At 40.4% G+C, this 13,659-nt stretch overlaps 2 protein-coding genes across 2 annotated transcripts in view; one reads left to right on the forward strand and one right to left on the reverse strand.

The window, feature by feature from the left end:
* Positions 1-13,659, forward strand: part of PRRG1 (proline rich and Gla domain 1) — a 496,749-nt gene that overhangs the window by 209,867 nt on the left and 273,223 nt on the right. The window lies entirely within an intron of this gene.
* Positions 239-1,132, reverse strand: LOC131503054 (ferritin heavy chain-like). Its single transcript, XM_058714395.1, has one exon. It carries the CDS (start codon positions 952-954, stop codon positions 406-408), a length of 549 nt encoding a protein of 182 aa, XP_058570378.1. The 5' UTR covers positions 955-1,132; the 3' UTR covers positions 239-405.

Here is a 13,659-nt window from a genome sequence, read left to right on the forward strand (position 1 = left end):
CCATCCATATTCACCAGGGCTCCATCCATCCCACCCCACTCCACCCCACCCCCATATACCTTCAGCATTTATAAGGAGAAGATTGCTTTTTGTGTTTTCCAGGGTCCCATCCACCTCCCACCTTCTCTCTCCACCTTGGGAGATCCTGAGCCTGTGTGTGGATGGGGCATGGGTGGGTGGAGCGACTCCTGGAAAGGTGAGAAATTTCCACACACAAATCACCCAGAGGACCTTTATTTCTTTAGGAACCAAATAACTGTATTGAAACCAAATAACTTTATTTATTTATGGCAAAACTGGAAGAAGAAACTGGATTTGCAAGCGCAATACTGCAAAATGCATGCCCGGCATGGTGACCAGGGGAAGTCACCATGCACCCTGTGGCTATGGGAAGGCAGTCCCAACTCAGTGCTTGTCGCTGTTGCCCAGGGTGAGCTTGTCAAAGAGGTACTCTGCCATGCCGGTTTCCGGGGCCCCCATCTTGCGCAGGCTGGTGATGTAGCCCCCCAGCTCTTTGATGACCTTGACTTGCTCGTGCAGGTAGTTGGTCTCCAGGAAGCTGCACAGATGGGCGTCGTTCTTGTCGGTGGCCAGCTGGTGCAGGTCGAGCAGGCTCTGGTTCAGGCTCTTCTCCAGGTGAAAGGCGCACTCCATGGCGTTGAGGCCGCTCTCCCAGTTGTCGCGGTCAGGCCTCACGATGTCGTGGAGGCGGATGCGGCCCCCACGCTGGTTCTGCAGCTGCATCAGCTTCTCGGCATGCTGGCTCTCCTCGTGGGACTGGCGCAGGAAGAACTTGGAGAAATTCTCCAGGGCCACGTCGGCGCGGTCGAAATAGAAGGCCATCGACAGGTACACGTAGGAGGCGTAGAGCTCCAGGTTGATCTGGCTGTTGATGGCGGCCTCGCATTCGGGGTGGTAGTTCTGGCGCACTTGAGAGGACGGCGCGGTGGCCATGGCTGGCGGCGCTGGCACCAAGGTGAAGGCGAAGGCGGCTCAGAAACGAGGGCGGCGAGGCGGAAGGCGGTGGCGGCGGGTCTCCGGCGCTTTTTCAGAGTAGCCGACCAGGCAGGCCTGGCGGCAGTCTCCGAGATGCGGCTGGAATGAAGTCCGTTACTCCGGAGGTGGGGGTTTGAATCCGTTACGCGAATCCGTTACGTGAAGGGGCGTGGTCACGAAGGCGGGGGAGGGGTGGTGGGCGGGGCGCCGTGTTCAACGTGCCATCTGTGCCTGCGTGAGGCACGAGGCCCAGAGCAGCTCCACGCTGTCTTGAAGCCATTTTTAAAACTATCTTTTTTAAATATATATTTAATATAGTTTAATATATTGCTGTGATATGTGAATATATTTCATGAGAAAAAACCACAGGATTTTTTATTTTTTACCTGTTTTTTCCAAACATTCATAAAATAACTCTTGAGATACAATTCATATGCTATAACATTCACCTTTTGAAAGTATCTACATGGTTTATAGTATATTCATGGTGTTAGGCAACCATCACCACAATCTAATTTCATAGTTTCATCACTCCTGGCCTAGCAGCTCTGGAGCTCTGGGCTGGAACTGGAAGGTCCGTCCATTACCCAGGAGTTGGGAGAGGGGTGAGGATCCGTTAAAGGATTTTTGTGGTCCGAGGGAAAGGGCCCCGGGACTGTGGAGGGGCTAGGGGGCGGGGCCGGGGCGGGGTGGAGCTCGAGCGCTGTTCGAGGTTTTAAGGAGCCTGGGTGACACAGGGAGAACAGGGAGACACTGCGCTGAGCATTTTAATATTTTAAAATGTTACTCATGAATGTAAGGGCAACGGTTTTGAGTTAATCACATGCATGGTTTCTTTGAACAATTTACATGAATACTGTCCTGATGTGATTGTGCATTAAATACGGTGCTTTTGTGGTATCATTGGTATATTTAGTATCATAAGGCTTTATTTGGATGGCAGCTATCCTCTGTGGCTCAACATCCATGATGTTGACACTTCTGATAGCCTCCTCACTCAGTTCCTAGACCTTACTAGTTTCAGTGACTTCACTTCTCTCCTATTCGTGGTCAGGTTCAGATTTTTCTGCCGGCAGAACAGCACCTCCAAAATCTCAGCGAGTCTTTCTACCTCTCGATCTTCCACTGTTTTTGCATTTGTTCCTCATTCCCTTTATTCTCTCCCATTTCACAAACTTTCAGCTTAGTTTTAAAAACACATTCCTTCTGCCCTGTCTGGATCCCAATATGGACAATGTCAGTGATCTCTTCACTGACATCCTGGATTTGCTCACTCCCTTTTACCTGGCCTGCTAATTCCCTTCCTCCTGGGTAAATTCAGGTTTCTCTTTTCTCTCACAGGAAACAAAAGGTTTAGTTGCATTCATAAGTATTTTTTAATGTTGATTTATTAATTTTGAGAGAGAGAGAGCAAACAGAAGGGCAGAGAGAGAATCCCAAGCAGACTCCACACTGCCAGTGAAGAGCCAGATGTGGGGCTCATCCTCACCAATGGTGAGATCATGACCTGAGCTGATAACAAGCGTCCACCACTTAGCCAAATGAGCCACCCAGACACCCCACCTAGGTGCTTTTTTTTTTCACCTGGGTGTATTCTTAAAGAAAGCACTACTAACCATGTGGTTGTGTTCCTCCTCTCCAACCTCATCTGTACTTTCATTGCCACTCAGCAAGCCTTTTATTTATTTATTTTTAATCTCTCAGGTATGTTCTACAAAATGAGCCACAGTGGTAAGGAATACCACTGATTTCAAATTGCCTCTTATTCATTCATTCAACAAATATTTATTGATTACCTAATATAGCCCAGGCACTGATTTGTGACTTGAGCATACATTAGTAACAAAGACAGAAGTGTCTGTTCCAGGGGGGTTTGCAGCCTAGGGGAGAAGCAGACCAAACAAACACAAAACTGCCGTCTTTCCCCCCTTATTGTTGCAAGTGCATACATACAAGATATTACACATTTGTATGGAAATTTAAAAAAACAATATATTCTTAGAATTCATGGATATTATAGTGGAAAATATAAGATCAATGTAGGTAGTATCTATACCTAATTTGTGTATTAATTGAACAACCATTTATGTACTCCAAATATATATCAGACACTGTTTGATTCTGGAGATCTACAGAAGAATCAAACGTGGCCTCCATTCTCAAGATACAAGATAGTGACACATTATTATAATTGCTCTCAAATAAAATTAGTATAAAATGCCTATTTTCACGGAAAGGATTAATCCAATGGCTCTAACTGATGCACCTTGGGGGGGGGGGTCTTTTTATTCCTCTTTGGAAGTTTATACTATTTTATAATCAGTTTTTATGAAGAAAGCAAAGAATCAAGTATCAAATGTCCCAGTATAAACTTCTCTAGAAGGTAATTGTTGATTCTGTAAAGAAATGGAATAATAACGCCGTCTACTTGATAAATTGATTTTTTTAATTTAATTTTTTTTTCATTTACATCCAAGTTAGCATATAGTGTAACAATGATTTCAGGAGTAGATTCTTTAATGCCCCTTACCCATTTACCCTAGCCCCCCTCCCACAACCCCTCCAGTAACCCTGTTTGTTCTCCATATTTAAGAATCTCTTATGTTTTGTCCCCCTCCCTGTTTTTATATTATTTTTGCTTCTTTTCTCTTGTGTTCATCTGTTCTGTATCTTAAAGTCCTCGTATGAGTGAAGTCCTATGACTTTTGTCTTTCTGACTAATTTCACTTAGCATAATATTCTCTAGTTCCATCCACATAGTTGCAAGTGGCAAGATTTCATTCTTTTTGATTGCCAAGCAATACTCCAGTGTGTGTGTGTGTGTGTGTGTGTGTGTGTGTGTGTATACCACATCTTTATCCATTCATCCATCTATGGACATTTGGGCTCTTTCCATACTTTGGCTCTTGTTGATAGTGCTGCTATAAACATGGGGGTGCATGTGCCCCTTCAAAACAGCATACCTATATCCCTTGGATAAATACCTAGTAGTGCAGTTGCTGGGTCATAGGGTAGTTCTGTTTTTAGTGTTTTGAGGAACCTCCCTACTGTTTTCCAGAGTGGCTGCAACAGCTTGCATTCCCACCAACAATGCAAAAGAGATCCTCTCTCTCCACATCCTCACCCACGTCTGTTGTTGCCCGAGTTGTTAATGTTAGCCATTCTGACAGGTGTGAGGTGGTATCTCATTGTGGTTTTGATTTGTATTTCCCTGATGATGAGTGATGTTGAGCATGTTTTCATATGTCACTTGGCCATCTGGATGTCTTCGTTGGAGAAGTGTCTATTCATGTCTTCTGCCTATTTCTTCACTGGATTATTTGTTTTTTGGGTGTTAAGTTTGGTAAGTTCTTTATAAATTTTGGATACTAACCTTTTATCTGATATGTCGTTTACAAATATCTTCTCCCATTCTGTCAATTGCCTTTTAGTTTTGGTCATTGTTTCCTTCACTGTGCAGAAGCTTTTTATTTTGATGAGGTCCCAATAGTTCATTTTGGCTTTTGTTTCCCTTGCCTCCGGAGACATGTTGAGTAAGAAGTTGCTGCAGCCAAGATCAAAGAGGTTTTTGCCTGCTTTCTCTTAGAGGATTTTGATGGCTTCCTGTCTTCAAATTAGGTCTTTCATCCATTTTGAGTTAATTTTTGCGTATGGTGTAAGAACGTAGTCCAGGTTCATTTTTTCTGCATGTCGCTATCCAGTTTTTCCAGCACCACTTGCTGGAGAGACTGTCTTTATTCCATTGGATATTCTTTCCTGCTTTGCTAAAGATTAGTTGGCCATACAATAAGTTGATTTTAATGAGAAAATCACACACTAGAACTGGAAAAGAACTACATGATCAGTTCTCAATGATATAAAATTTTATTCCATATTTGCTTAACACAAGTGCTTTGTCTTCATAGAATTGTAGACTTGCAAAATTTCCTTGTGTGATTCCATTGTAGACTTCACTGTAAGAATCTATTTAAAGAAGTCTTGATTTTGTGGAATATTTCCTTATTATATTCCCAATATTTAATAATGAAATTAACCCTACAATTTGACTCTGTAAATATTTTAAATAATAATGTCATTGAATAGTTTTATGTGTACCATGTACTAACGGGTGCTAAGAGCGTATCTCAGATATTTCATCCCTCATCATTACCTCCTAGGGAAGTAGGTAACAGTAAAATATATAACTAAGAGAAACATAAGACATAAAAATCAACTCTTCTAAGAGAAAATCAACAAATAAGCATGGACTAGGACCTCAAATTTCCACAAAGAAAATATGTATATGTATAAACAAAAACATTCCATCCATTTTTTTTCTTTAGTAGGAATATAAAATTAAATCCAAACATAGAATGGAAAAACTTTAGAGCGGATTATGTTTTTTATAATTTTTTTAAATATTTATTTATTTTAGAAAGAGAGAGAGAAAGAAAACGAGCATGAGCAGGGGAGGGGCAGAGAGGGAGATGCAGAACCCAAAGTGGACTCCAGGCTCTGAGCTGTCAGCACAGAGCCTGACGTGGGGCTTGAAGCCACAAACTGCAAGATCATGACCTGAGCTGAAATCGGACACTTAACTGATTGAGCTACCCAAGTGCCCCTAGAGCAGATCATGTTTTTAAAAAATATGATTATAGGACCATAAAATGAAATGTTTCTAGTCAGTATCTGTGTTAGGGTTCTCCAGAAAGAATACATGTATATATGAATGTGTGTATATATAGTATATATATATATATATATATATATATATATGTATACACACACACATATACACCTAATTATAAGAACTTGGCTTGTATGGAAGTGTTGAATCACAAACTTGTGCACCTGAAAATAACATTACACTGTATGTTAACTAACTGGAATTTAAATTAAAACTAACTACATTAATTAATTAATTGGGATGGGGGAGAAATTGGTACATGCAATTATAGAGGTTGACAAGTCCCAGGAGCTACAGTCAGCAAACTGGAGACTCAGTGGAGATGATGGCCAGCAGCATTAAGAACCATGAGGAATTGATTTTCAGTTTAAGTTTGAAGGCTAGAAAATACTAATGTCCCGGATTGAAGGAAGTCAGGGAGGAGGATTTCCCTCTTACTCAAGGGAGGGTCAGCTTTTTTGTTCTTTTCCGGCCTTCAGCTGATTGCCCTCCCAGGGGTGAGACTCACCCAATCTACCAATTCAAAATTTTTTAAGGCAAGGTGTTTTTTCAGTTTTACTGAGACATATAGGCATTGTATTAGTCCAAGATGTACAACATAATGATTATATATATATATATATATATATATACACACACACATATATATAGCCAAATGATTGCCACAATAAGTTTGTTAACACTAATTACTTCAAACAGTTACAATTTTTTTGTCTTATGATAAGAACTGTTAAGATTTACTCTTTTAACAACTTTGAAATATACAATACGGTATTGTTAACTGTAGGCACAATGCTGTACATTACATCCCCTAAACATATTTATCTTACAACTGGACATTTTTATCTTTTGACCACCTTTACCCATTTCCCCTACTCCCCATCACCACCCCCCATCTCTGGCAACCACCAATATGTTCTCTGTGGGTTTGGGTTTTTTGGATTCCACTTATAAGTGAAATCATAAAGTATTTGTCACTGTTTGGCTTATCTCAGCATAATGCCCTCAAAGTCCATCTATGCTGCCACAATTGGTAGGTTCTCCCTTTTTTATGGCTAAATAATATTCCATTGTATATATGTTACAATTTCTTTACTCATCCATTGATAGATACTAAGGTCATTTCCATGCCTTGTCTATTATAAATAATGCTTCAGTACATGAAGGTGCAGATATATTTCTGAGGTAGTGATTTCAGGTTCTTCGGATATTTACCCAGAAGTGAAATACTGGATCTAGTTCTATTTTTATTACTAGTAGTGCATATTGTATTTAGTAGTTCATAGTAGTATTTATATGAGTAGTTCTATTTATAATTTATTGAGGAATTGCCATACTATTTTTCGTAGAGGAATCTCCATACTAGTTTCCAAAGTGGCTGTACCAATTTCCCTTCCCACCAACAGTGCACAAGGGTCCCTTTTTTCCACGACCTCACCAGTGCTTATTATTTCTTATTATTGTCTTTTTGGTGATAGCTATTCTAACAGGTATGAGATGATATTTCATTGTGGTTTTGATTCGCATTTCCCTCACTATGAATGATGTTGAATATCATTTCATGTACCTGTTGGCCATTTGGATGTCTTCTTGGGAAAAAATTTCTATTCAGTTTCTCCGTAATTTTTTAAATCAGTTTTTTCCTACTGAATTGTATGAGTTCTTTATATATTTTGGATATTAGCCCCTTATCAGAGAGATGATTTGCAACTATTTTCTTTTTAAAGAAAATTCCATACATTGCCTTTTCATTTTGTTAACTGTTTCCTTTGCTAAGCAGAAGTTTTTTAGCTTGATGGTTCCTCTTGTTTATTTTTTAATTTGTTGCCTTTGCTTTTGGTGTCAAATCCAAAAAGTCATTACTAAGACTAATGTCAAGAAACTTACCCCCTATGTTTTCTTCTAGGAATTTGATGGTTTCAGTTCTTATATTCAAATTTTAATCCAATTAGAGTTGATTTTTGTGTGTGCTTTAAGATAGGGATCCAGTTTCTTTCGTGTGTAACTGTATAATTTTTCCAACACCATTTGTTGAAGTGACTATTCTTTATCCATTGTATATTCTTGCCTCTTTTGTCATAAACTAGTTGACTATTTATGGGCTTATTTCTATGCTCTGTATTCTGATTCATTGATTTATGTGTCTATACCAATTCCATATTGTGTTGATTACTATAGCTTTGTGAAACAATATGAAATCAGAATGCATGATACCTCCAGCTTTGTTATTCTTTTCCAAAATTTCTTTGGCTGATTGAGTTATTTTGTGTTTCCATACAAATTTGAGGATTGTTTATTCTACTTCTGTTAAAGATACCATTAGAATTTTGATAGGAACTACCTTGAATCTGAATCTACATTGCTTCAAAGAGTATGGACATTTTAAAAATATTAATTCTTCTAGTCTGTGACCATGAAATATGTATTCATTAATTTGTGTCTTCAGTTTCTTTCATCAATGTCTTATAGTTTTCATTGTATAGATTTTTCACCTCCTTGGTAAAATTTATTACTAGTATTTTATTATTTTTGTTACAATTACAAATGGGATTGTTTTTTGTTTGTTTTTTTTTTAATGTTTATTTATTTTTGAGACAGAGAGAGACAGAGCATGAACGGGGGAGGGGCAGAGAGAGAGGGAGACACAGAATTGGAAGCAGGCTCCAGGCTCTGAGCCATCAGCCCAGAGCCCGACGCGGGGCTCGAACTCACGGACCGTGAGATCGTGACCTGAGCCGAAGTCGGACGCTTAACCGACTGAGCCACCCAGGCGCCCCAAATGGGATTGTTTTTAATTTCTCTTTCTAATAGGTGGTTGTTAGTGTATAGAAATGCAACTGATTTTTGTATATTGATTTTGTATCTTGTAGCTTTACTGAATTTGTTTATTAGTTCTAACAGTTTTGGGCTGAAGTCTTCAGGGTTTTCTTCTATTTCTTTTAAATGTTTATATATTTATTTTGAAAGAGAGAGCCCCAGTGCATGTGCATGCATGAGCAGGGGTGGGAGAGAGGGGGAGACAGAAAATCCCAAACCAGCCGAGGTGGGACTCAATCCCAAGAACCATGAGATCATGAGATCATGACCTGAGCTGAAGTCAAGAGTCGGATGCTTAACCAACTAAGCTACACAGGCACTGGGAGGGTTTTCTATATATAATATCATGTTATCTGCAAATAGAGACAGTTTTACTTCTTCCTTCCAATTTCGATGTGTTTTATTTCTTTTTCTTGACTGAATGATCTGGCTAGGACTCCCAGTACTTTATTGAATAGAAGGGATGAGAAAGGTCATCCTTGTCCAATTAAAATGTCACCCTTACAGATACACCCAGAATGTTTGACCAAATATTTAGGTACTCTATGGCCCAGTAAAGTTGACATGTGGAAGCAACCATCACAGTATTATTTTTAAATTTTTTTTCAACGTTTTTTATTTATTTTTGGGACAGAGAGAGACAGAGCATGAACGGGGGAGGGGCAGAGAGAGAGGGAGACACAGAATCGGAAACAGGCTCCAGGCTCCGAGCCATCAGCCCAGAGCCTGACGCGGGGCTCGAACTCACGGACCGCGAGATCGTGACCTGGCTGAAGTCGGACGCTTAACCGACTGCGCCACCCAGGCGCCCCATCACAGTATTATTCATAACACATGCAGAATCAACAAGTGAAAGTTCCAGTGTTATAGTCTATGAAAACTATTTGTTTTGACTTTGAACTCCTGTCATCGTTTAAAAATGTTACAGAATAGTTACACAGCTAGTAGTAGGCAATAAGTTCTTTTTTTTTTTTTTAATTTATTTTTTGTAGTAATCTCTACACCCACCATGGGGCTCAAACTCACAACCCTGAGATCAAAAGTCACATGCTCCTCCGACTGAGCCAGCCAGGCACTCCTAGACAAGAAGTTCTTACTTAGTATCAGTGATTAGCTCTCATTTATTCATTTGTGTATTTTTACTGATCACCTTTTTTATGCTAGGTATTTTTATAGGTATTAATATAAAAACTTGTTCTATAAACTCGTATTTGCATTGTTTTGTAGCTAACTGCTATTCTACGTTCTATATAATCTCTTCTTTTTTTTTTTTTTTTTTTTTTTTTTTTTTTTTTTTCAACATTTTTTATTTATTTTTGGGACAGAGAGAGACAGAGCATGAACGGGGGAGGGGCAGAGAGAGAGGGAGACACAGAATCGGAAACAGGCTCCAGGCTCCGAGCCATCAGCCCAGAGCCTGACGCGGGGCTCGAACTCACGGACCGCGAGATCGTGACCTGGCTGAAGTCGGACGCTTAACCGACTGCGCCACCCAGGCGCCCCTATATAATCTCTTCTTTTGTTTTTCAATATATGAAATTTATTGTCAAATTGGTTTCCATAAAACACCCAGTGGTCATCCCAAAAGGTGCCCTCCTCAATACCCATCTCCCACCCCCCATCAACCCTCAGTTCTCAATTTTTAAGAGTCTCTTAGGCTTTGGCTCTCTCCCACTCTAACCTCTTTTTTTTTTTCTCAATAAAAACCCTTGGGAAAGTCGGGATAGAAGGAACATACTTAAACATCATAAAAGCCATTTATGAAAAGCCCACAGCTAACATCATCCTCAATGGGGAAAAACTGAGAGCTTTTTCCCTGAGATCAGGAACACGACAGGGATGTCCACTCTCAATGCTGTTGTTTAACATACTGTTGGAAGTTCTAGCATCAGCAATCAGACAACAAAAGGAAATCAAAGGCATCAAGATTGGCAAAGATGAAGTCAAGCTTTCACTTTTTTGCAGATGACCTGATATTATACATGGAAAATCCGATAGACTCCACCAAAAATCTGCTAGAACTGATATATGAATTTAGCAAAGTTGCAGGATACAAAATCAATGTACAGAAATCAGTTGCATTCTTATACACTAATAATGAAGCAACAGAAAGACTAATAAAGAAACTGATCCCATTCACAATTGCACCAAGAAGCATAAAATACCTAGGGATAAATCTAACCAAAGATGTAAAAGATCTGTATGCTGAAAACTATAGAAAGCTTATGAAGGAAATTGAAGAAGATATAAAGAAACGGAAAGACATTCTCTGCTCATGGATTGGAAGAATAAATATTGTCAAAATGTCAATACTACCCAAAGCTATCTACACATTCAATGCAATCCCAATCAAAATTGCACCAGCATTCTTCCTGAAGCTAGAACAAGCAATCCTAAAATTCATATGGAACCACAAAAGGTCCCGAATAGCCAAAATAATTTTGAAGAAGAAGACCAAAGCAGGAGGCATCACAATCCCAGACTTTAGTCTCTACTACAAAGCTGTCATCATCAAGACAGCATGGTATTGGCACAAAAACAGACACATAGACCAATGGAATAGAATAGAAGCCCCAGAACTAGACCCACAAATGTATGGCCAACTCATCTTTGACAAAGCAGGAAAGAACATCCAATGGAAAAAAGACAGTCTCTTTAACAAATGGTGCTGGGAGAACTGGACAGCAACATGCAGAGTGTTGAAACTAGACCACTTTCTCACACCATTCACAAAAATAAACTCAAAATGGATAAAGGACCTGAATGTGAGACAGGAAACCATCAAAACCCTAGAGGAGAAAGCGGGAAAAGACCTCTCTGACCTCAGCCGTAGCAATTTCTTACTCGACACACCCCCAAAGGCAAGGGAATTAAAAGCAAAAATGAACTACTGGGACCTTATGAAGATAAAAAACTTCTGCACAGCAAAGGAAACAACCAACAAAACGAAAAGGCAACCAACGGAATGGGAAAAGATATTTGCAAATGACATATCGGACAAATGGCTAGTATCCAAGATCTATCAAGAGCTCACCAAACTCCACACCTGAAAAACAAATAACCCAGTGAAGAAATGGGCAGAAAACATGAATAGACACTTCTCTAAAGAAGACATCCGGGATGGCCAACAGGCACATGAAAAGATGCTCATCGTCGCTCCTCATCAGGGAAATACAAATCAAAACCACATTCAGATATCACCTCACGCCAGTCAGAGTGGCCAAAATGAACAAATCAGGAGACTATAGATGCCGGAGAGGATGTGGAGAAATGGGAACCCTCTTGCACCGTTGGTGGGAATGCAAATTGGTGCAGCCGCTCTGGAAAACAGTGTGGAGGTTCCTCAAAAAATTAAAAACAGACCTACCCTATGACCCAGCAATAACACTGCTAGGAATTTACCCAAGGGATACAGGAGTACTGATGCATAGGGGCACTTGTACCCCAATGTTTATCGCAGCACTCTCAACAATAGCCAAATTGTGGAAAGAGCCTAAATGTCCATCAACTGATGAATGGATAAAGAAATTGTGGTTTATATACACAATGGAATACTACGTGGCAATGAGAAAGAATGAAATCTGGCCCTTTGTAGCAACATGGATGGAACTGGAGGGTATTATGCTAAGTGAAATAAGCCATACAGGGAAAGACAGACACCATATGTTTTCACTCTTATGTGGATCCTGAGAAACTTAACAGAAACCAATGGGAGAGGGGAAGGGAAAAAAAGTTATAGAGAGGGAGGGAGGCAAAACATAAGAGACTCTTAAGGACTGAGAACAAACTAAGGGTAGATGGGGGTGGGGGATAGGGGAAAGTGGTGATGGGCATTGAGGGGGGCAGTTTTGGGGATGAGCACTGGGTGTTTGTATGGAAACAATTGACAATAAATTATATTCTTAAAAAAATGGGCATCTCAAATTTTACATGATATGCTTTCCCACCTTTCCATGTCAGATATGCCTCCAGCAAAAGTCCCCAAATTAATAAATAGCACTACTGTCTACCCAGGTGTTCAAGTCCTAATATCAGAATCTATGTTATTTTCCTCATTTCTCATTCTTCACCTTTGATCCATGAGCAGATCCTATTGATTTATCCAAATCCAACTAGAATTGGTCTCCATTTCATGAGCCTCTGCTCCAGTTCAGATACCAATGTCTTTCATTGGCCTGGCTGCAATATCTCCTGACTGGACTCCCAGCTTCAACTCTCCCCCACGTTCTTCAACGCAGCCAGATTCACTGGCTTAACTTTCAAGGGGGTTTATTCTACTTCATATTCAATATCACAAATTTGAGCTTCAGTCTTGTCCAGGCATTCTTCAGCCCTTCTAAAAAGGTAATTTTGATTTTTTTTTTTTGGGGGGGGGGGGTACCATGTACTTTAATGGAAAGGGCACAATTGAAGGAAAAAATATATTTGGATGTTTTGTAAGGGCAATAAGCATGTCCAGTTTGGTGACCTACGAACTCACTCCCCTGTCTATGGGAAAGCCAGTCTAAGGCTCAGTTTATCACCGTTGCCCTGGGTAGGTTGTTGAAGAGATACTCTGCCATGCTGGCTTCTGGGGTCTCCACCTTGCTCCCCAGTTACTGTCAACAAATACTAGTGGTGCCTGGGTGGCTAAGTTGGTTAAGCGTCTGATTTTGGCTCAGGTCATGACCTCACGGTTTGTGAGTTCCAGACCTGTGTCAGGCTCTGTGCTGACAGCTCAGAGCCTGGAGCCTGCTTAGGATTCTGTGTCTCCTCTCTCTGCCCCTCCCCAACCTGTGCTCTATGTCTCTCAAAAAATAAGTGTAAAAAAAATTTTTTTAAATGTTAACAAACATTAATATTTGCTTATATTAGTAAACTAAAGATTTTCTAGTAAAATTTAACAACCCTTTATTTTAATCCCTCCCAATCCCATTCCCTCTGCTTTCTCCAGAGGCAACCCAACTGTGACTGTCAGGTCATGTTTTTATACTTTTATCATGGCACAGGCTCCCATCCATATTCACCAGGGCTCCATCCATCCCACCCCACTCCACCCCACCCCCATATACCTTCAGCATTTATAAGGAGAAGATTGCTTTTTGTGTTTTCCAGGGGTCCCATCCACCTCCCACCTTCTCCCTCCACCTTGGGAGATCCTGAGCCTGTGTGTGGATGGGGCATGGGTGGGTGGAGCGACT

This window comes from Neofelis nebulosa, chromosome X (genome assembly GCF_028018385.1).
Source record: "Neofelis nebulosa isolate mNeoNeb1 chromosome X, mNeoNeb1.pri, whole genome shotgun sequence".
NCBI lineage: Eukaryota > Metazoa > Chordata > Mammalia > Carnivora > Felidae > Neofelis > Neofelis nebulosa.